The sequence below is a fragment of the Pleurodeles waltl genome, chromosome 6 (assembly GCF_031143425.1).
Source record: "Pleurodeles waltl isolate 20211129_DDA chromosome 6, aPleWal1.hap1.20221129, whole genome shotgun sequence".
NCBI lineage: Eukaryota > Metazoa > Chordata > Amphibia > Caudata > Salamandridae > Pleurodeles > Pleurodeles waltl.
In genome coordinates, this window is record NC_090445.1 from 784,186,557 (window position 1) to 784,208,104 (window position 21,548).

Consider the following 21,548-nt stretch of genomic DNA (forward strand, 5'->3'; position numbering starts at 1 on the left):
TCGTGACTCGAAAAGACTTCTTCGAAGAAAAACAACTTGTAACACTCCGAGCCCAACACCAGACGGCGGACTGTGCACAGCATGTGTATCTGCAGCTACACATGCCATTGAACATATATATATATATGTTGATATAGATATATAAAAATAAATAAGACAGGTGGTATACGAACATCATAAAGTACCTGTTAGAAGCTCACAGCTACAAATGATGAATTTCTAACTAGATCCCCAAATATTCCCATCTTCATGCCTCTGTTTCACCCTATAAAGCCAAAGCTCATCCACCATCTACACTCTTGCACCCCAACATTCTTCATATTCAAGAGAATAACCATATGTTCATTTTCTAAAAGGATCCTTTTCCCTTGGACTTGTATCCCCTGCACCCGCAGCCCCCGATCATTGGCGAAATCAATCAGACGGTTCAGCAAAATCCAGCGGGTGCCTCTCCTCCTTGTCTGGCGTTTGTTTTTCCACAACAGACTCCCTGGACCCAGCCTGCAGCATCTTTGTGACCCCCCCAGGGTTTCCCCATTGAAAAGCACTGCGTGTTCGACACTGTGTTTGCACCCTGCACCAGGCTGCCCCATTGCAGCTGAGGGTGTGTTTGGTGCTGACCTGTGGCCCTTCAGTGCTTATCTAAAGCCCCTAGGTCTGTACCCTGAAGTTGGGGGTACTTACCTGCAAATTGTCTTCTTCTGCGTGCCCCCAGTCCTCATAGGATTCCATTGAAAACCAAACACCAAATCTGAGCTCTGCTCCTGGCCGACCCTGTGTTGCTGGTGGTGCACTTTTGGGGTCAACTCAAATTTTGCCCTGTGGACATACTAACCCCTAAAAACTGGGATTGTAAGTTGGAGTACCTACCTGTTAACTGTTCTTACACTTTTCCTCCCCGTGGACTACATTGGTTCCTATGACAAAGTGCAATGTGTCAACTCTTGAAATTGAAAAGTGTTACTTACTTGTAAACTGTTTTATCCGCAAAACCTAAACAAAGTATATTTGATACATATACTAACAAGTGTACTTACCTGCAACAAAGATCTTTTGGTTCTACAAATAAAGTAACAAAATATATTCTTCTATATAAAAAGGTGGCCACAAATTAGTCATTGAGTGTGTGCCTCATTTATTGCCTGTGTGTGTACAACAAACGCTTTGCACTACCCTCTGATAAGCCTCACTGCTCTCCTACCACAAGAGAGCATTAGTATTATCTATGTTAGCCTCTGTTAAGCCTTTGGGTATCCACTGGTCTCTGTATACATCATCCCTCATTTTGGTATAGTATATACAGAGCCAGCTTCCTACATTGGCGGTGGGGTCTACGACTTTGCATTTGCTGCACTACTCAGCCAACATCTGATCACACAACTAAGTTCAAAAATTGCCCCTAGATTCAATTGATTTTTTAAATTACATTTTTTCTATATTTTTAACTAGTCCTACTAGGGCCTTGGTTACGTCCCCTCTGGCATGTCATTTTAAGATGTAAAAGTTACCATAGTTATGGGTAAGTAGCTAGAAGCTAGGTTTTTAGTTCCTAAAAGAAATCCCCAACCTTAGTAACAAAAAGAGCAGCTCAGAGGACATGGTTGTGGAATTCCACCTCACTCCTTTCCTCCAGCTTGGGATGGGAGAGCTTAAGTCCCTCTGCAGACTCAAACAGATTACAACGGGTTGCAACAATACCAAGAGTAAGCTCCAGGAGCTCTTGGCAGTATGCAAAGGAACACCCTACTGAGGAGGAAAATATACCCTCAGATGGGGAAGAAGCTAGGGATCAGGAGGATGACTTGCCCCCCCCCCCCCCATAAGCTTACAAGGGAGGACAGATCCTCAGTGCCCCTGACTCCACGGATAGTACTCATAGGATCCGAGTCTCTCACATGGGAGTCTAGTTCCTTTGGGAACACATAGGGCAGCCTCAGTGAAAAGGACATCCTTTTAGCAAGGATGGCCAAAAGATTAGCTTTGGAGAGACAGCTCCTGGCTATAGAAGGAGAGAGATCAGAAATGGGCCTAGCACCCATTAATAGTGGAAGCTACTTAATACCTAGGGACAGAGAACATTGATACCCTAAAATCCCGAAAGGGACTGTCTCCAAATAGGAGGATGGTGATGCCATCACTAAGTGGTTCACAGCCTTGGAGAGGGCCTGTGGAACTAGAAGATTGGAAAAGTTTCACTGGGGAGCTCTACTTTGGGAACTGTTCACTGATAAGTGTAGATATGGGGGCTTTGGACTAACCACTGATGAGTATAGAATTAGGTTTGGGGGACTCACAAAACCTCGAGCCAGTCCTGGGTTGATTTTGAAGACTACGCAGTGAAAACACTAGATGGTTGGATAACTGGAAGTGAAGTACATGAATTTGATGGGCTTTTTAACTTGTTTAAGAAATTACAATTTGTAAGTAACTGCTTCAATGGAAAGTTGCATCAATATCTGGTAGACCTATGTCCAATTTCTCCCCCAGATTCCACTGTGGATGACCAAAAGAAAGGGGTTACAAAGCCTCCCCCAAGGGAAGGGTGGTGAGACACCAAAGGATAAAAGTAAAGAGTCTTCTAAAGGCCCTCAAAAACCTGAACAGGAGGGTGGGCCCAAACCTCTTCACAAGGGTACAAAAGGTAAAAACGTTGATCCCAAAAAGGGCTGATATTTTAACTGTAGGCAGAAATGATGCCAAGCTGGAGAACTGGCCTGTCTCAAAGAGAATCCCTCTAATACTGCAGCAGTTAGCTCTGTTCTAGCCAGTCTCCAGGTGGGATCAAAACTGTGCCCAGAGCGGATCAGAGTTCACACTGAAGCTACTTTATTTTCTGAGGGTGGAGTAGATGTTGCCACTCTTGCGGTCTGGCCCCCTAATATGAATAAATACAGACAGCATCCCTTTATTAATGGGACTAAAGTAGAAGCCCTGAGATATACAGGTGCTAGTGTCACCATGGTGACAGAAAAACTGGTTTACCCAGGACAGTAACTGTAGCTGATAAGCCATCCCATGGATATGGTGACCATAGAATGAGATGGGGTTACTGTCCTGAAACAGATAGTGGTCTCTTCTGCAAACCCAGTTGAATGTCTGCTAGGTAATGACCTGGAGTCCCCACCTGGAGACACCCCGGCCCTGCATCAGTGGTTACAGTGTGTGCTGACCCATGGACTGGGTCGTAGGGTGGTCACGGTTCTCTACACGGCAATCAGGCCACAAATACTGCTCTCACATTGTTGGGTAAACCCAGTGGGTGAATGCCTAGGCACTGACAAACAATGGGGGATGGCCCTCGAACTGGTGAAACAAGTGTCCCATAACACAAGACTGAAATTTACCCAATTCAATTATTTACATCACACATACTTACACCCCATGATTACACAAGATGTTCCAAGGAGTGGCCGCAACATGTCCCCAATGTGGCAATCAGGATGCAACCTTCCTCCATATAGTGGGGGAGTGCCCACCATTGGCACAGAGTTGGGTGCAGCTCATGAAGCACATATCGGAGACACTAGAAATGTCTGGTATACCGGATCCTCTATTCTGTTTGCTTGTTATCACTAAGCACACAAAACAACTAAATCTCTCTTGAAATTGGCTGATCTACCAATGGCCCCATTCAAGCGCCTGATAGCTATGTCTTCGAATGCACGGCAGCCATCAGTGATTGATTGCTGGGTCTGGGTCATGGTCTGTTGTGGCTACTGCTGAGACTGACGCTATTACACGAGACCACAGGAAAGGGGTGGGGGACAGGGGGGTTGGGGGTGATGGGCACTGTCACTTTGTGGGTCATGTATGTGCTCAGACTACAGGGAAGATGCAACACCCCTACCTAAATACTACTTCTTACCAGAGTGCTGGGGGGTGACTGGTTGCTGATGCTGCACTGAGCCGATGCTGCGTAGCTGCCGACCTGCTCTCCCCCTCCATTGATTTGCTTGTCCCCCCGCCATGTACTTAGACTGACTAATTACACCCATCTAACATTGCACCTCTGCATGACTCTCCCCGCTGTCCTGGGTTGTTCAGCGCATGTTTACTTTGCTTTTGAGACAGCAGGTTGTTGACCTGTCAGGGTTTTGTACGATTAAGATTCCCTCAGGTTGTTGACACAGGGGGTGGACTGTCCTGGCCTGCCATCCCTCCACTTTCGGGTGACCGCTTTAGTTAGCAGAAGGGGACATGGCTGCACAAGCCTATTAACACCACCCCAGCAACCTTGCACACTGGTATCATATTAATGCGATCAATGATTAATCACAGACCAATGTGAAGCGGTCATGATTATTATGCACAATTTCTACATCCATTAATGTACGAACCTGTAACTACCAATAAATACAAAATTATCCTCTCAAAAGAGATCAATACTGGACTCAAACCAACCTTCACTAAAAAGGTTCCCATGGTGGCTTCTATATTGCCCCAAAGAGGCTTTTGGATGTCACAAGCAACTATTGCGGATACATTAGATTGCTGTAACTGTTTCTTCTTGGGCTTTCCAAAAACACACCCATCATCTCCATATCATCTGTCACTCTGCAGTTATCACCTATTGGTGATAAGAAAAAGGGATCCATTCTCTCATAAGCCTTCAATTTTCACCGTCTCCCTCTTGCGATGACATACATTTTTAAAACCCTCTCTCTGCTTCTGCAGAATAAATTAACAAAGCCAAGTTTAAATGGTATACACTATCAAAAAAGTTCAAACATGCTTCTGTGAACCTGCTACAAAAAGACCTGTGCAAAACAAATCAGCTTTTAATCAATTATGTATACCAGCCTATTGGTTTGGTGTAAACCAAACAGACTAGTGTTAGGTGGATAGTATCTTACATTACCTGTTACCAACCTGCTAATAACCTCTTTCTAGTTGGCCCAGAATGCACTGATCAAGAAACAAAGCCGCTTCTCCTGCTTAATTAATAAATGTTTCTCTAGAACAGGTTTGCACAATGGCTACCTGGAAGTCGGTTCCCACTTTCAATAAACAGTGTTTAGATGAGGATTCTGAGGCTGAGACAGTGGTGGGGCAATCAGTCTTAAATAACCTCTTTGCCGGAGAGAATACTCCCTCACACCTTCTCTCAGCCTTAATGCTCTGCTGTTGGTAACCAGGACGTTAGGGATATGCTTGAATTCTATTCGAAATTTAAGACTATCATTTAGGATCAAAGGAAGCAGCAGGAAAAGTCACTTACTTGTAGTACTATTTCTGTGTTGTAGGTATCCTTATTAAAGACATAAACAACCCTTCAAACCCAGGGATGCCTATATATATATATGTTTTCTACAGTAAGATATAAAAAAATATGTTAGCATTGCTGAGGCTGTAGAAGTAAACTATCAGCGTAGTGCATGTCTGGAACCTGCAGGCTGCTAAAAACAACAGCTTGCATTTTTCATCTGGGGCAATTTCAATATAATGGATACCTTTTCCTCTCTTTGTTTTCTTTATTTAATAGAAAATGTCATATTCTGCACTGAACAACAAAATGAACCAAAATCTAGAACAAAACAATAATAGGTATAGGATATACAAAAATCAACCAGATGTTTCTGTTTTGTCACGACCAAAAAACAATAAAAATTGCTTATAAAGTGAAGAAATGTAGTCTGTATTTTCAAAAACATCTAAATCAACAAAGAGCATCCAACAGAGTTACTTCAAATATTTCAACTGTTAGGCATGTAACATGCTTACACTGTATTGCTCCAAATTCTTCTCCTTATTTGCCTCAGTTTCCTCCAAGTCCTTGTTTATGGTATTAATCTGTCGTTTCTTGTCATTGATAGCCTGATCTAGAGACTTGAGCTCCTTTTTAATCCATTTGTCTCTTTCCTCTTTTGATGTAAATTGGCTCCCTCTGCCTTGCTTTGCATACAGATCTGTTCTTTCCTGTGTGGCTTGTGCTAGTCTAGATAAGGAAATATATATACATATGTGTTAACAATTTCAGCAGCAAATATGGCATAATACCTTCAAGTTTTGGCTTATCTTTATAATGCACTAATTTAAGGAATATGTAGTGTTAGAAACTCTTCTCATCTCTCTGGTACACTACGGTAAACCAGCTATTAGTCATAGATAACATTACCATGTTGCAATAAAAAACTAATTCCAGAGGCTACCACTGATTGATTGACATCAAAACATTAATCATCTTATAATTTGACAAGGATTCTTTGTACTACAAAATTGTAGCTTTGAACTTCAACTTGTTGTGAAACATTAAATATGCATGGTACAGTTATGTCAGTCAAGTGCAGAGGAACAATTTGAACAAGCCACAATGATGTACTGGACTGTGGAGTACAAAGTTGATTTCTGGAAATATATTTTAGCGACAAGAGGTAACCACACCAAGAAAGGCAATGTCAAAGTCTATAAACACAAAATTATCAACTAATTTAGTGCCAGGTATACAAAAAAAAGGCTTTAACTGAAATTAACAGTCCAGATGGTCTGCACCCATTTAAAAACATTTTGGATTTACTAAATCCAGTTACCGATTCAGAAAAGTCTTTCTGAATCTGTAAATGGGTTTTGAAATGGATTACTACTTATAGTTTGGAAGGGGGTGCTGTGGGCATCCCCTCCAAATTGCAATATGTATTCAGACTTATCAATGATTTGCAACCATAATTCTAGCTGCAAACCACTGATTGTTACAACTCCACTTACAAGAATGTAACTGATTTAGAAAGAAGAAAGGCCCCAGTGGAAACTGGGGTGGGAGCCTGAGTGACAAGGACTATTACCCTTCCACCCCCCAACATTTTCCCAAAAGGATTTTTTTCTTTTTGAAGCAGCACTGATTCCTTTAAGAAACACTGGCTTATTTTGTTTATTGCCATTTTGGAATACATTCACAGGGATAGTAATCAATAGTCCCTTGCAGGCCACTATTCCTGTGATTGTAGCCAATTTGTAGAGGGTCACAAGTTTCAACCAGCCTATTAAATATTATTTAGGCAGGTCATTCTTCGGACCTCTGAGACTCAATATTTTGGGACCCATTAGTACTTAGGTAGGTTCCTAAACTCAGATTTATTTTGAAAAATGTTGTGCGCAATTTGCAACCTCTTCTTGTGAATGGAATCTTCATACATTAGACCTCTAGTTCCCAGTTTCAAGAAAGAACATAGGTGTAAGCTAATTACAAGGAGGGGGAGTATAATACATCAAGGTGATGGTAATGCTGGAGAAAACATCTTACTTGAATAAATGCTTATATTCTCTGTCAATAAGACATTCATATTTAACATTTTTAGGAAAGTAGCTACCATATCATGCCCAAAGTGCATAGAATAGAAATTAAAACATGGGAACTAGAGACCAGCAACAGGTTCCATACTTCATTGCACAATCCCAACCACCACATATATCCTTTATTCTCTTGTCTGGCACGCCCCTCTCCCCACTACCTCTTAACCACTCCCACAACTCAATCTCATAGCTCTAAAAGTAACAGTAATAGCTCCAAAAGTAGCAACTGGAATAAGGATATGCCATACTTAAAATAGACATGGAGGAATTAGGTTTTACTAGAAAATATAATATGGCTAAAAGTGGAGAGGGTACTATGCTTTCAACAGGTGTGAAACGTTATAACTCTTACAGTTCCCACACTTGAAAAACAAAGTTATGATTGAGAAAATAAGATGAAAGTTTGTTACACAAGCAACTATATTCACAAATGTAAAGCTCTCATGGTTATTTCCAGAGAACTGCTGACAGAACATGTGATGCAAAACAAATGACAACGTACATATATTAATAGCCAAGAACTGGTTCTTAAGTCTTGAACAGCAAGAAGGAGGGATTGCTAAAATGGTTAAGACACAACTCTCATTGATCAGGGACAGCACCCAATCGTTTTGGGTAATAATACTCCATTAAAGTAAAAAAACTAGATGTATTTTCCAGGATAAGAATTGGAGCAATGTTTGCCTCCAGCAGATTGCCTAACAGTTTGGTGTTTGAACCTGCATTAGAAGCTGTTCAGACAAATTAAAACCATAATTAGTGCTCTAGTTTTACTTTCGTTTCTTACATTTTGTAAATGCTATTGGAGACCAATTCTACATACTTTGCAAGAAGAAAACAAGCTATTTTATTCAATCTGAAATAAAAACCCAACACTACCATGGATGGGAGACAGCAAAAGACAAAATCAGAACTGGACAAAGAGGGAAAGCACAATACCGGTCCCCTGCCAGATAGATGGAATATAACAAACATGGTGGAAATCTGATACAGGGCAACAGGTGGAGATCACATACTTAAAAATACTCACACACAGAGGTTTCCCCATTTTTTGTTAAAGGTTACATTATTTTTACAGTAAACTCTCCCGTCTAGCCTATCAGTACAGGTAATTCCCTAACACTTGGGAAGGTGGGACAGCAAGATTATAGAGTAAGAATAATGGCATCATAGGTTAAGAAATGTTGAACATATCCAAATGAAATAATTTTTGATGTCTTACTGCTCTTATTCTTCATTTTAGCATAAACCAATTATTACTGCTTTACAGTAAGGGGAAAAGACTACCTGGCAATTCCATTCTCCTCTTTTTCTTTCACACTGTTGAATTTTGGTTCTGTTTCTGCCAGTTCTTTCTGCTTCTCTTCGATTTTTTCAAGAAGTTTTGTTCTCTCTTTCAGTAGACGTTTCTGGAAAAATAAGCAAGTTAAGCACAGTAATTATACTGACAAATGTGAAAATATGAATTTCCAGGAGAGCAGAGCACCATCAACAATTTCCTAATATTTATTGTATTTTTTTTTTTTTTTAAACACTTAACTCAGTAATAACTCCCCTCCAAGGGAGGGTGAAGGCCATATGTGAACCTAGCTTTGCTGCTTGAAGTTCTTCTAGTGTCACAGCTCAATTACTAGCTTGTTTTGCAGAGTTAACCTAATCTGCATTCAAAGGCTGTTCAATGATTATGTCTTAATTTGTTCAAGAGGTCTTGGAAGGAACAGTTAAGACACAAAATGCATGTATACTTGCAAACATTTTCTCAGGATCGAGGTAAAGTAATGTAGGCATAGGGGAAAGCGAAGCACATACACAATGTGGACAACAAAACGAGCCTTCACGTGGTTCCTGTCTGTCACCCATGCTCTAACCTTAAACCCAAGCATTGAAGACAAATCATTAACTTTTGATGTGAAAGATGAGGGAAAGAGATACTGATCTAGTGGCTGAATTGCACAATGTGGAACCATAAAACCTAGAATCAATCCTTGCTTGCCCACTTGACTAAATTGTGTGATCCTAGGCAAATCATTTTGCCTTCTTTTATTCATTACCACAAATAAGAGTGTGTTGAAATATATGAGTTTAGCATGTGCGCTGTACAAAACCTCGAGTTTGATTTAATAAGCTATAATGTTGTTCCACCTATGATAACCTAGGTAACAGAGGGTGCATCTGACAACTGGGTTAGTAGGAAACTGGGCTCTAGTTGCAGAAGCCCCCCAGCCTCTTTCTGCCTGGTTTCTGATGCAACTTTGACTGAAGTGCACTGTGTTCCTGCTAACCAGGTCCCCAGTGCCAGTGTCCCTTTCCCAAAAACAAGACACCTGGTCACTTGATCCCCAAGTGGCTAGGCCCTTTAGAACCTCTTTAAGTCCCTAGTAAATGGTGCCTCAGGTTACCTAGGACAGCGGAACTAAAGAATCACCCCCAAGAGCTGCAGTACAGCTTGTGTACCTCTAAGGGACCCAGCACCAAACTCATACAGACTGCCCCATTTATTTTCTCCCGCTTACTCCCTCCCCCCTTTTTCTTGTGGGCCATATCGGTGAGAGAATACCTATGTTTTCCTCTGTTATTGGATTTGCGAGATTGTGTTTTGAAAAATCTGCCATATTGTTGTTGATTATTGTTCTACGTCTGCAAAGGTTTTGGGATTTTTTGCACTGTTTGCAACACTTATTTAAAATGCGAATAAACAAATTTGCAAAAAAAAAAAAAAAAAAAGAAGAAATTATGGGACTTTAGGGAACCATTCTGGTAACTGAAACTTCGAGTTTATGGATGGTAGACCTTGCAACCGGAATCATCTGCAAATCTTTTGAGTGCTTGGAGTTTCACAAATCTTGTGTTTAACTACTTTATTAGTCTGGAGTACCATGCCAGAAATGCCCGGCTTGGAGCAGTAACAATCATGGTTATGTTGGAGGTACTGCATTTATTCGTAACTGTTAAGAGTTATCGTTATTGAAGGAAATGATTTAGCAAAATGTCTTGTATCAAATAACTGACAGCATTTTCACATTTGGGTTAGGTACTGGTTTGTCTGATTAATGTCTGGCCCAATACATTTGCACCTCAAGTTAAATGTGTATGCAGATACAATATTGTTCAGATTTTACAATCTGCACTACTTTTTGTTGCTGGGACCCTGGAATAACTTTAAAGCTAGAAACGTGGTCAATAACTCCAGATAGTGTATATGTCCTATTGCACCTTGTTAAGAGAACTGACCTCCGATTTGAGGTCGTACCGGGTGAACCACTATACTTAAGAGACATCTGTTGTAATGAAAGCTGTTTGGACTGGAGGTGTGAATGTTCTGCCTTCTGTCATGTTCTCCATCTACCATTGTAGCTCACTGTGTAATTTGTGTGCGAAAACCACTAGATCCTCTTGGTCTTCTCTTTTCTGTGGCAATTGATTGTTAAATTATTCTTGTACAGGTCTCACATACAGCCATGCACTTGTTAACAAAGGTATATATAAGGCCATTGTTCTTAGTAACTTAATTACATTTCTCACTGTCCAAGATGGATAAGTTTGGTAAGAAGTATAAGTTCTTGTGAGACAGTCACTCTTTGGAATTGCTAATGCCATCTTTGTTCAATTTTACCCCCAGAACAATCTTGTTGTGTTTTGGTTGTGGACGATGGCTTTATTAAATGTTGGCTGTGAACCCATAGCTTTTCCATTACATTCACTATCTTTTGAATATTTGTTTGACAATCTTCAAATGATTTTCACTTTAACAGCTAGTCAAAGTAAGGATAAACATGACTGACTTGTTGCTGCAGGTGTACTACCACCACTACCAAGTATCTGGTTAACACTCATGGAGCTGTCATTATGTCAAATGGTAAGGTACATACTTCTTTACAAAGCAGAGCTATTGTGTGTGTGCTGGATGCATCAGAATGCAAATTAAAAGCTCAATTTTCGAAAAGCAGCATGACATGATAAGGTTTCATTATTTTGAACTTCAAAGCACAGCTGGACTACTGCTCACCAGACACAATTAAGTCAGTAAATCCTTCTTTTGGTGATAACACTCCTTACAGGTGACCAAACTACATTCCATTGACTCTCACGGTTCTAGCAGACCCGGATGCAACCTTTGAGCATCGGACCTCAGTCTCTCGGACTGCGCTGCAACAAGCAACGATCGGGTGATCTAGGCTATAAACTCATCCAGGCAGGCTTCTTCAGTACTATGCTGCGAACACAAAGTCAGCCAAATGACTGCTGAGGTCTCCGCCACTTGCTGAGCTTGGGGAACAAATTCTCCATTAAAAGGACAGAGAAGGAACAGTCCTTTCCTTCGGTAGCTCAAGGAGCAGCTGGTGCAGCCCAACTTCTGTGCAGCCTCTTCTTTGCTGGTACCAGGGTCAGCAGGACACTTCAGTTCTCTTCTCCAACCCAAGCGAGACAGAAGTTCTAGGAGCACAGGTGCCCCTTTTATGCCAAGATAGCGCACTTGGGGAGGTCACTAGTTGTCAGAAGCTGGCTATCTACATAGTGCACCAATGTAGGGGTACACCATGCAGATAGTCCAGTTGACCCTTATTGGCTTACAGTGCTTAAATTAATAATTCAAAATACTCTTTGCGGAAGTGTAGGCAAGCAGTTAGGCTTACCAGAGGGTAGTGTTAAAGAAATCCTTAGCACACAGTCAGCAAATGAGACACATATTCAAGAAGAATCTCAACACCAATTTAGAAAAATAACAGATTTTTATAATAATTTAGATACCAAGAACTACAAGATCAGGAAAGTACTTTTGGAGTTAGTGATTTTTTCAAAATACATTAAATACAGCTGTATGATTTGATGCATGAGCCTCGACACAGTAATGTTAACCTCCAAGGAAAGCACTCACTGCATAAGGTCGCAAGTTACATGTTTGATCTTCTGGACTTAAAGGTAAGTAGGGCCCAAGGTCCTTGAAAGCACCAGCAGTGTTGGGTTACCTGCCCTGGTGTGTCTGGGTGAAAAGGTGTAGGACGCAAGGGTAGCCTCATTTGCTACCACTGAAGTCAATGGGGAAAACCTGTAACAGAAAGAGGCTGCAAGTGGGGACTGAGTGACCAGTCCGGCTGAACCCAAAGGGGGGCTCGGATCCTGAGGGTCTTTGGAGCAAGGTTGCACCGTCTGTATGCTCAGACTCTGGGGCTCGGGTGCAGAGTTTTGCTTGGCTGAGCACTTGCTTTGGAGGCTCTCACTTTTTAGGTCAACCTGGAGATGGGGACAACGCAGGGCCACTCTCAATGACGCCCTCAGTGATGCAGATTGTCCCATGCTGGTAGGTCTGTCTTGGTAGTGTTGGTGTCTGGGCTGGACACTTAACAAGACTTGGTTGCAGCAAATGCTCCAGTACCCAGGATATTGGTGCCAGCACACTCCTGGAGGTCCTTGTATATACAAACTTGCTAGGGTGAAGGATCTGATCTCCTAGAGCAGTGGTTCCCAACCTGAGGTCCGGGGACCCCTAAGGACCGCAAAGCCTTCTCAGGGTGTCTGTGACTGCTTAGAAAGTTAAATAATAACAGATTAGGTCCCCAGCTTTCAGTAAGGACTCAGTGGAGGTATCCCAGGATTCCAATAATGATTCAGTGGGGGTTCCTGGATTCTAGTAATGATAAAGTAGGGGTCCACAGAAGACAAGAGGTTGGGAACCATTGCCCTAGAGCAACAAAGTCCTCTTTCTGAAGTGCTGCTCCCTCAGTGGGCCCAATGACATTCGACATGGTGAATCAGGCAGATGCTGGTCAGTGCCTCAAGCTCCAGGGGGATAGGTCCTTCACCCCAAGGGAGATGCTAACTGGTTGCCGAAGTCCTGGGCAGTCATCCAAGCGTTGTAGGGGGTGTGCAGCTTTCGGACGAGCTGGGTCTTTACAACTGTTGAGGTTCCAGCAGTTTGGCACCAAGTCTGTGGTCAGTTCTCAGTTCTTGCGGTGCCTGCTCTTCTTTTGTCCTCTTCTGTCGCTAGGAAGTCAAGAGAGTTTCTAGTGTCTGGGGGCCACCTAAATACTGAATTTAGGGACAATAAGGGGAGTGAAGGGTGGTGGCCAATGGGCTATCTACCCCTGGGGTTACTACACCCCCTATATGACCACTCCCTGTGGGGAGTGGGCATACCCCTGTCCCAGAATTCCTTATGCCACCAAAAGCAAGTTTGTGAAACTGTTCATTCGCGGAGCATGTCAGGCAGCCCACCTTAGGGGTATGACTATCTTGGTGGTGCAATCACATACTGCATAGTTAATTTCCCACCTGTACTGCTAACAAATGGACCTCAGGGGAGGGAATGGCATTCCCAAGGTCTGGGGGAAGCCAGGGTCACAGATGAATGGGGCACCAGACACTTTGAAGCCTCCAGCCCGGTTATGCTGATTATTCTAGCCATTCTGCTGGAGAAGGTGATACCCTTCTCCAGAGCAGGTATTGTTTCTGGCCTTGGAGAGACATCACAGGGGCATAGTTGCTTACGCAGATATGCCCTCATGTATTATAATGTACTCTCCCTTAGGGTTCTTAAGGACTGCTGTAGGGGTGACTTACATGTAAGACATTCGGTGTATTTGGGTACTGCGCATAGGGTATGTGCAATGTCACATTTTCAGAATGGTGTGCATCATTTCATGCATTCTGTGATGGCACTCTGAATGTGTATTTTGGTGTGGGTCCCTTAGGGTGGCATAATACATGCTGCTGCCCATTGGGACCCTCTTTAGTATCCATGCCTTAAGTACCAGTTGTACCATTTACTACAGACTTACATGGGTGTTGAAGTCCTTGCCAATTGGGTCACAATTGAATTTAATTTTTTTATTTTTATTTTTTAGGGGAAATAACACTGGCACTAGAGCCTTGTAAGCAGGCTTCAGTGCACTGTCGAAGTCGAAAACCAGTATCCATTGGTAGTTCAAATGGGGGCAAAAGGTTTTGGGGGAGGAGGGGTGTGGGCATCTGCACACAGAAGTCTGGTTTCCAACACTAGCCAATGGGCTACTTGAATTCCTCCCGCTGATGAACACTCTCCTGTGACGAGTGGCATATAGCTATCCCAGAGTGCTCTATTCTGCCAACTCCCAAGATGTCGGGACCCCTCTCTCAGTGTGTGGAGCCTGGTAGCCCACCCCAGGGGTTTGGCTACAATCAGGCTACAGGCCCAGGGGAAAACTGGCATGGCAATTGTTTCCCTGCCACTAACACTGCTGCCAGCCTTTCTACCTACACAATATGGAAGCCCCTTCCCTTGCCAATGGGGATACCAATCTCTCTCATAGTAAAAAAAAAAATTAAAAAAAACTTTACTCTCAGAACAGGTAAAACACAGGCTCTACAAATCACTAGATATAACTAAGATCCTGTGGGGCAGCTTTTTTTTTTCTTCTTCTAGAATTAAGGGGCCAGTGGTGTATACTTTCTGGGATTTTTTAAATTTAAAACAGTAGATTTCAAAAGAGACTTACACTGATAAAACTTTTCTGCATTCTTAGTTCTTGTAAGAGTTTCACTGAGAATATGATGTGCCTCATAAGCGTGAAACGCCATGATGGACACTGCTCTATTAATCAATGGATGCTATAATGAGGTTTCATCAGGAGGAAACACTCATCCAATTTGAGAATATAAGCCACTATTATCTGCTGAATCTGACTGTTATTTATCCCATATATCTTCCTGTTGTCGGTTTTACATCTGCTACTCCAGCTCTACCATCTCGTTCAAATCCGAATCTGTGTGGAGTAGTACCTAGCATTTCTTCTGGAAGCATTGTGGTACAAGTGTCTGTTTACTTTTATTTGTATTCATAGCCACAATGAGACCAGTGTTTGGGCACTTACCAAGATTTCTTGGCCTCCTATCAATTTTATATCCACTGATAGTGAAGCGTTACAACCAGTCTGCCCTCTAACAGCAGCTTCATGCTCTCCTTTTTTCACTCCAAGCTTATATTAACTTCAGTCTGTGGAATGTGTTGAAACACCCTTTTGGGGTTTGACTTGGCTCTATGGTTCAAGCCTGTTTTTGTGTTCAGGATACTTCTGAGACTTACTCTTTCTTTCAAGGGTCATTCATCCTCAAGTCGAATCACATTTTTGATCACCATTTAAGATGTGTGACTGTCCTACTTTGATTTTCCAGGGAGCTCAAAACTCCTTTTGAGGCGAGTGCTCTAGAAAAGAGGACTGGCCGAGACTAATAGTCATCATTTTTTCAGTGCCCCCTTTAAGCAGATGAATCTGTGTATATGAGCATCAATGTTTCTAGTATCAAAGTTGTCTATATGAATTCACACTGAGTGCAGTGTCTGTCCACCTCTCTCTGAGCTGCTGCAGGATTTTCGTGTCCAAAAGAGCTCCAGCACTAAAGTTCCCTATTGCCTCATTATGGGACATACTTAGATCCTAAATGCTCTTTCCAGCAAAAAGCTTTACATGCTCTATAGTTCTCCTTAACACAACCAGATGGCAATCAGATTCACTTGTGGTACTTTCAAGGATAACAGGAGTTAAACGACGTATTTTATGACCAGCCTCCCCTCACCACCACAACCAATGTAACAAACTGGGTTATTAGTTAGGCAGGATGTGCGGCTTGCACAAGCAATAGGTCCACAGTTGTATCCTTCCTGGGAACCAAACACCTTCATTACAGGACCTTACTCTTTCTGGGTAGCGAAGCAGAGCAGTCCACGGCCTCCTCAGGGGAGATCTAGTAATTGTAATTCAGTGGCAAGCATTAAGAATCATACCCTAGCTAAGCAAGATTGGAAGGCTGTTAAATTATCGATATACCTGGGCAATAAAGTTTCAATACTTTTGCTCTCAAACAGTTTTATCTGTTACATAGCTACTCCCCTACTTTGTGTCATTCAGTTCATTGCTTTCCCCTATGAGCATAGCATATACATGGAACACTTAACTAATGACACAAATAATTTGCAGAAAATTAAGTTGCACTTTCCCAAATCCCAAACCAGATAACAGGACATTGCATAGCATCTTTATCTACAACACACAAGGCTGCAAATTCAGGAGAAGTCCCTCCTTATTACGGTCATGTAATGTGATCTACATACATTGCTGTAATGGCTAGCACCCAGAGCATTTATACTTACCCTTTGCTCACTGTTGCCAGCTAGTTCATCCTGTAAATCCTTTGCCTTGAGCTCTAATTTGGTCCTCTGTTTAATTTGTTCTTGTCGCTCAGAACTGAGCTGCTCTTTTTCTTCTTTCATTGCAGAGATTTTAGATTTTAATTCCCTGGCATTCCGCTCAATCTCCTAATTCAAAAATTAAAGAATTTCTCAATGAAACAATGATTTTTTAATTACAAATGATACTATGGAAAGACAGCAAGGCCAGTGGAAATTGTTCTGTATTATTATGAAATGCAAGTATGTATAAAAAAGAATTATTCAGAAACATTTTTTAAAGAATGAAAATAAAATTATAATGTTTAACATTTCAAATAACACTCGTTTGAACGTAAAATTTACTGAATTTCGGGGTACTTAACAGATGTCACCTTAAACAAACTAGTAGGAAAAATACCAAATTCCCTCTCAGATGGTTATGACTTTCAAATAAGGCATTACCTCCATTTTATCTCTGGCTTCCTGCTGGGCATCCCTCAGTTGTCTTGATTTCTCTCCACTAGTTTCTCGTTTTGAAGAAAGCTATCCAAAAAAAATAAGATTTAACATGGTATTACTCATCCCTTCTCTACATTCTCCCTTCATTTTCCACACATACATTTCTACAGAATGGTGCTGCATTGGTGAGGGTCGAGGCAATAGAGTGATATCAGATGCTCACCCAAATTGAATATGCAGGACTGAATGTTTTCACAATATTCAATTACACATCAAAGCGAGAAAAAAATAAATTTGGGAGAGACATGAAAATTAGTAATATGTGATTAGCAAAGCCTATTTACAATTTTACCTCGTCCAGTTTTGCACGAGTCTCATTTAGCTCCTGGTTATAAATGGTGTACTCAAGTGCTCGTCTCATTTTATCCCATTTCTGGTACTGGGCCAGTTCTTCTTTTTCATCTTCCAGTGTATGAAGTCTTTCTTCAATGTACTTCAGCAACTCATTTATTTTTTCTCTCTTACCCTCTAAAAAAAAAAATTAAATTCTACCATTATAAATATCCTAATAATTGCAAAACAGGATAAAGGCATGGAAAGAAAGTGACCAAGGAGCAAAATAAGAAGAAAAAAGAATCAGTAGACAAATCTTAAATAATGTTAAAATGTGTATCAAATTGACATGCGTTGCCAACAGATGGAAAGCTGTCCAACCAAGTACCTTGCGCAATAAAATGCCTTGCTTGTTTTCCCTCCTCCCTGTCCACAACTTCTGCACACTAACAAACACTGTCACTACTACTTTTACACACAATCTGTGAACTTAACTATAGGTGGTTTATTGTCTATCAATCTTTTTTGTGCTTCAAAATACTAATTCCTTTTTAAACACACTTAGCATGTGTAAGTCCATTTTTCAAATAAATTTTCATTTTCAGTACTGTTTTTTGTATTCAGTCAACGTAACGTGTCTGATGTTTATTGTCCTCAGTTTCTATTTATTGTTTCTATTCAGAGATGAGCCTGTGCATGCACAATATTTATGTCTAGTGCTTCACAATTAAAGTGATGTGAATAACAAATTGTTAACAGTTAACAGGCTCTGGTTCCAAATATTACTTACATTATTTTATTAATGGCAGAAGAGAATGAGCCTTTCTTGTGGTTTCAGAAAGCTGTTTTTCTGTACACTTGGAAGGTCTTTACTACTCAGCAGGTGCTATCTGTGAAGATCAAGTGGAAGCTTAAGCTATTGCTGTGTTTTCCAAGAGGGTACATGTGCCTGCTGTTGGCCATGTCCATACTCTCTGAAGTGTACCTCAAGAAAGTGCTTGCTTTTTGTCAGGCTCACCTACATGGAGGTCCTCAGTCTATGAAGTGTCACCATCAACATGACAAAGAGAGATAAGTCTGTAAATGGAGAGTCAAACTCACCTACTGTGATTGAGGCCCTAGTGATGTTAAATTAAGCCATGATCATCTCTGTACTACGAGGTCATGGCATAGCTACGTGCTTAAATGGTAAGTAGTATCCTCATCTGTGCCGATATACAATTTGTGACTAAACCCTCTCACTGTATCTCATGGGCTGATGATCTCGGGGCTCTCACAGAAGTAGCTCATGTTTGCCATATTCTATAGCCAACTGCATTCCCGCTTTTCTTTACAGAAAACGTTGAAGTAATTAATGATAAATACACTTTGGTGGACGTATGTCATGAAGGAAGAAATAATCAGAATTTGGAGCTCATATTTCTTCATTTACCACTCCTCCTGAAGAGGACAATGGTGCTGAATTGCAAGTGGTGGGGGAAGGACCTGAGACTTACTGGAATGTTTAGAAAGATTATCTTAAAATGTAAAAGTGTTATATGTATGACCACCCACAATAACATTGATCACCTTGGTGGCTCTGTTTGTTTTATTATCTCTGTTATAACATGACCGGTATCGTGTTCTTGATGGGCGATATATATATATATAACACAACAGTAAACCTGGGGGCTGAGGAGAAACTTCTCCACAAACCTGTATCCACGGTTGCTGAAGAGAACATGGACGTTGAGTTGTATCTTTTCTAACCAATATATGTTCTTGGTTCTTCCATGAGCTTCTCTTCGGTCTGTGATGGGGAGATATACAAGAGTCCTTTTGCGTCCGATCTACACTCTAGAGGATGATGAATTTCTCAATGGTGCTCCTCCCTAAGACACTTTTTCTTCAGAAATTTATTAGAATGTCTACCTGTTTTAGATTGCTTATATCTGCAATTTTAACCATCAACCATGATCGTATTGTTAAAGCCAGGCAATACGTCACCTGCTACTGGAAGCTTAGATACATCAAGAAGTGTTTGAGCCACTTTCAGGGTGCTTCTGTTTCCATCAGGATGCTAATATGGCACACTTTTCTCCTGAAATGGGCAGGAGTCCTCAGCCACATAGTCCGCCAGACCTGGAGATTGTGAAAGGGTCCTCCTCCTCCACCACGAGCACTGGCTTGATGTTTGGGTCAGAGCCCATGAAGTCAAATGATACAAACTTCAAATCCATGATCGACCTCAAGGAGCATAACATTGAGACCTCAGCAAGGAAGATGCCTCAAAAATTCAGATGGCATCTGGGCTCAATAAAATTGCTTTAGGGGTACCTGGGAAAAAGGTTCGACCTAATCCAGCCTAAGCAGAAGATGGCTCAATATATGTCATCTTGAAACAGATTTTAAACTTCTTACTGGGGTGAGATTCCAGAAGGTGGATGGCACAAACGTCCATACAAACGTCTTCCACCAAGAGGCTGGCATTGTGACAAATTAGAAGCATGAAAACACCTAAACAAAACCAGCAGAAAAATAGACACCTAGCTATAAAACTACTTGAAAACAATCTCAAGGTAGAGTAAAAGTTTAAAAAAAGATAAGTGATTTCCAATGAAAACTAACATTTGAGTCAGCCGTTTTCTGGGATGCTCGCAATGTGATCAGAAAAAACTAGTAGACTCTTTCTGCAAGGCAAGAAAGAGATAGGACAGTGGTGAATTCTTGAAGCAGCAAAAGGAGTTTTTACTACTATTATACCCTTAGCACAAAAATATCACTTACTTCTTTATGTTTCAGTTTTAAAATGCTGCACTTTGCCATGATCTATCTAAACTGGTTCAATAAAAAAAAAAAAAGAAACACTGAAAATGCTGCCTTCCACCCTTAACAAATTAATTTATTGTTGTGTTATGGGATCCCAAATGTTTGGAGACATTCTATTGTTTATGAATACAGGAGAGAAAGCTATTACGGATAAAGCATAAACTGAGGTAAGAGACATGGGTCATGGAATTTGTGGTAGTCTTCAGTAACATTAAGAGCCTCAAGGTCCTTGCATTAGTTTTAATAATTTGGGGCAAATTTACAAAGCTATTGTCCACACAAGTGGAACCTAGGTCTGCAAATGTCTGTTTAATGTAATGCCAATACAATTTACCTGCATGCCATGTTACACCTGAAGAATAAGTTACCTTCAATAATGAATTATCTGGTAGAGACATTTTCATGCTGCAGATTCCTTACCTTAAAATTTCTCCCAGGAATCAGATTGGATCCAGAGATTTTTCTCCGAGCAGTACCATTGTGCACCGTCAGGTGGCGTTGGTCGACTCTGCTTCTGACGGAGTCGTGGTCGCTGTGATGATGTTACAGTCATATATAAGCAACACCCCACCGCGGTGAGGTCAGTTTATTTTCACAACTTTCCATGCCAGAAGCGCAGAGCTGCGAAGAACATCAAGACTGGTGCTCCAGAACTAGGGACCTGAAAGGGAAGTCCCTGCCCCTAGAAATCAGTTTGCAGAGCGGGGAGGATGGGTGGGTCAGTAAAGAATCTTCAAATAGAATATGCCTCTACCAGATAAATTTGTTACCGAAGGTGAGTAACTTGTTCATCTGATAGAGACTTCTGGCTGCAGATTCCTTACCTTAGGATAGATACCCGAGCAACACCGTCCCTGGAGGTGGGTCTGCGGCCCAAGATCATACTAGGAATTCTTGCAGGACCAAACTACCAAAGTAGCCACCCCTGCTGACCTGACTGTCCAGGTAGCAGTGTTTTGTGAACGTGTGCAATGGACGCCAATGTTGTTGCCTGGCAGATGTCCAGGACTGGAACTCCGCGTGCTAACGCAGTGATTGCTGCAGTTGTTCTGGTGGAGTGAGCATGCAAACCCTCATGGAGGTGCTCTTAGCCAAAGCGTAGCACATTTTGATGTAGAGATTAACCCATCAAGAGATGGACCTGTTCTGCACAACCCAATTTTACTTCGCACCCACATAACCAACAAAGAGTTGATCGTCCACCCGGCAGTCTTTGGTACGACTGAGGTAGAACACCAATGCTCTTTTCGCGTTCAGGCAGTGGAGTCTCTCCTCTTTATGAGAAGGATGTGGGGGTGCATAAAAAGTAGGCAAGGTGATAGATTGGCCTAAATGAAAGGGCATGACTACTTTAGGGAGGAAGAAGGCCCTGGTACGAAGCTCCACTTTATCAGGATTGACAGAAAGAATAGGTGGCTTCAGCGAAAGAGCTTGCAACTCACTCACTCTACATGCAGAGGTGATGGCAATAAGAAAGATTGTCTTTAAAGTGAGAAGGCGCAAAGGACAATTATGAAGG

At 41.6% G+C, this 21,548-nt stretch overlaps 1 protein-coding gene across 1 annotated transcript in view; it reads right to left on the reverse strand.

The window, feature by feature from the left end:
* Positions 1–21,548, reverse strand: part of SMC3 (structural maintenance of chromosomes 3) — an 849,197-nt gene that overhangs the window by 656,783 nt on the left and 170,866 nt on the right. Inside the window, exons 9-13 of the mRNA XM_069239408.1 lie at positions 17,241–17,416; positions 16,892–16,972; positions 16,412–16,576; positions 8,575–8,696; positions 5,722–5,935 (exon numbers count right to left, since the gene is read on the reverse strand). Of these exons, the coding sequence (XP_069095509.1) occupies positions 5,722–5,935; positions 8,575–8,696; positions 16,412–16,576; positions 16,892–16,972; positions 17,241–17,416 (758 nt within the window). The remainder of the gene's footprint in view (positions 1–5,721; positions 5,936–8,574; positions 8,697–16,411; positions 16,577–16,891; positions 16,973–17,240; positions 17,417–21,548) is intronic.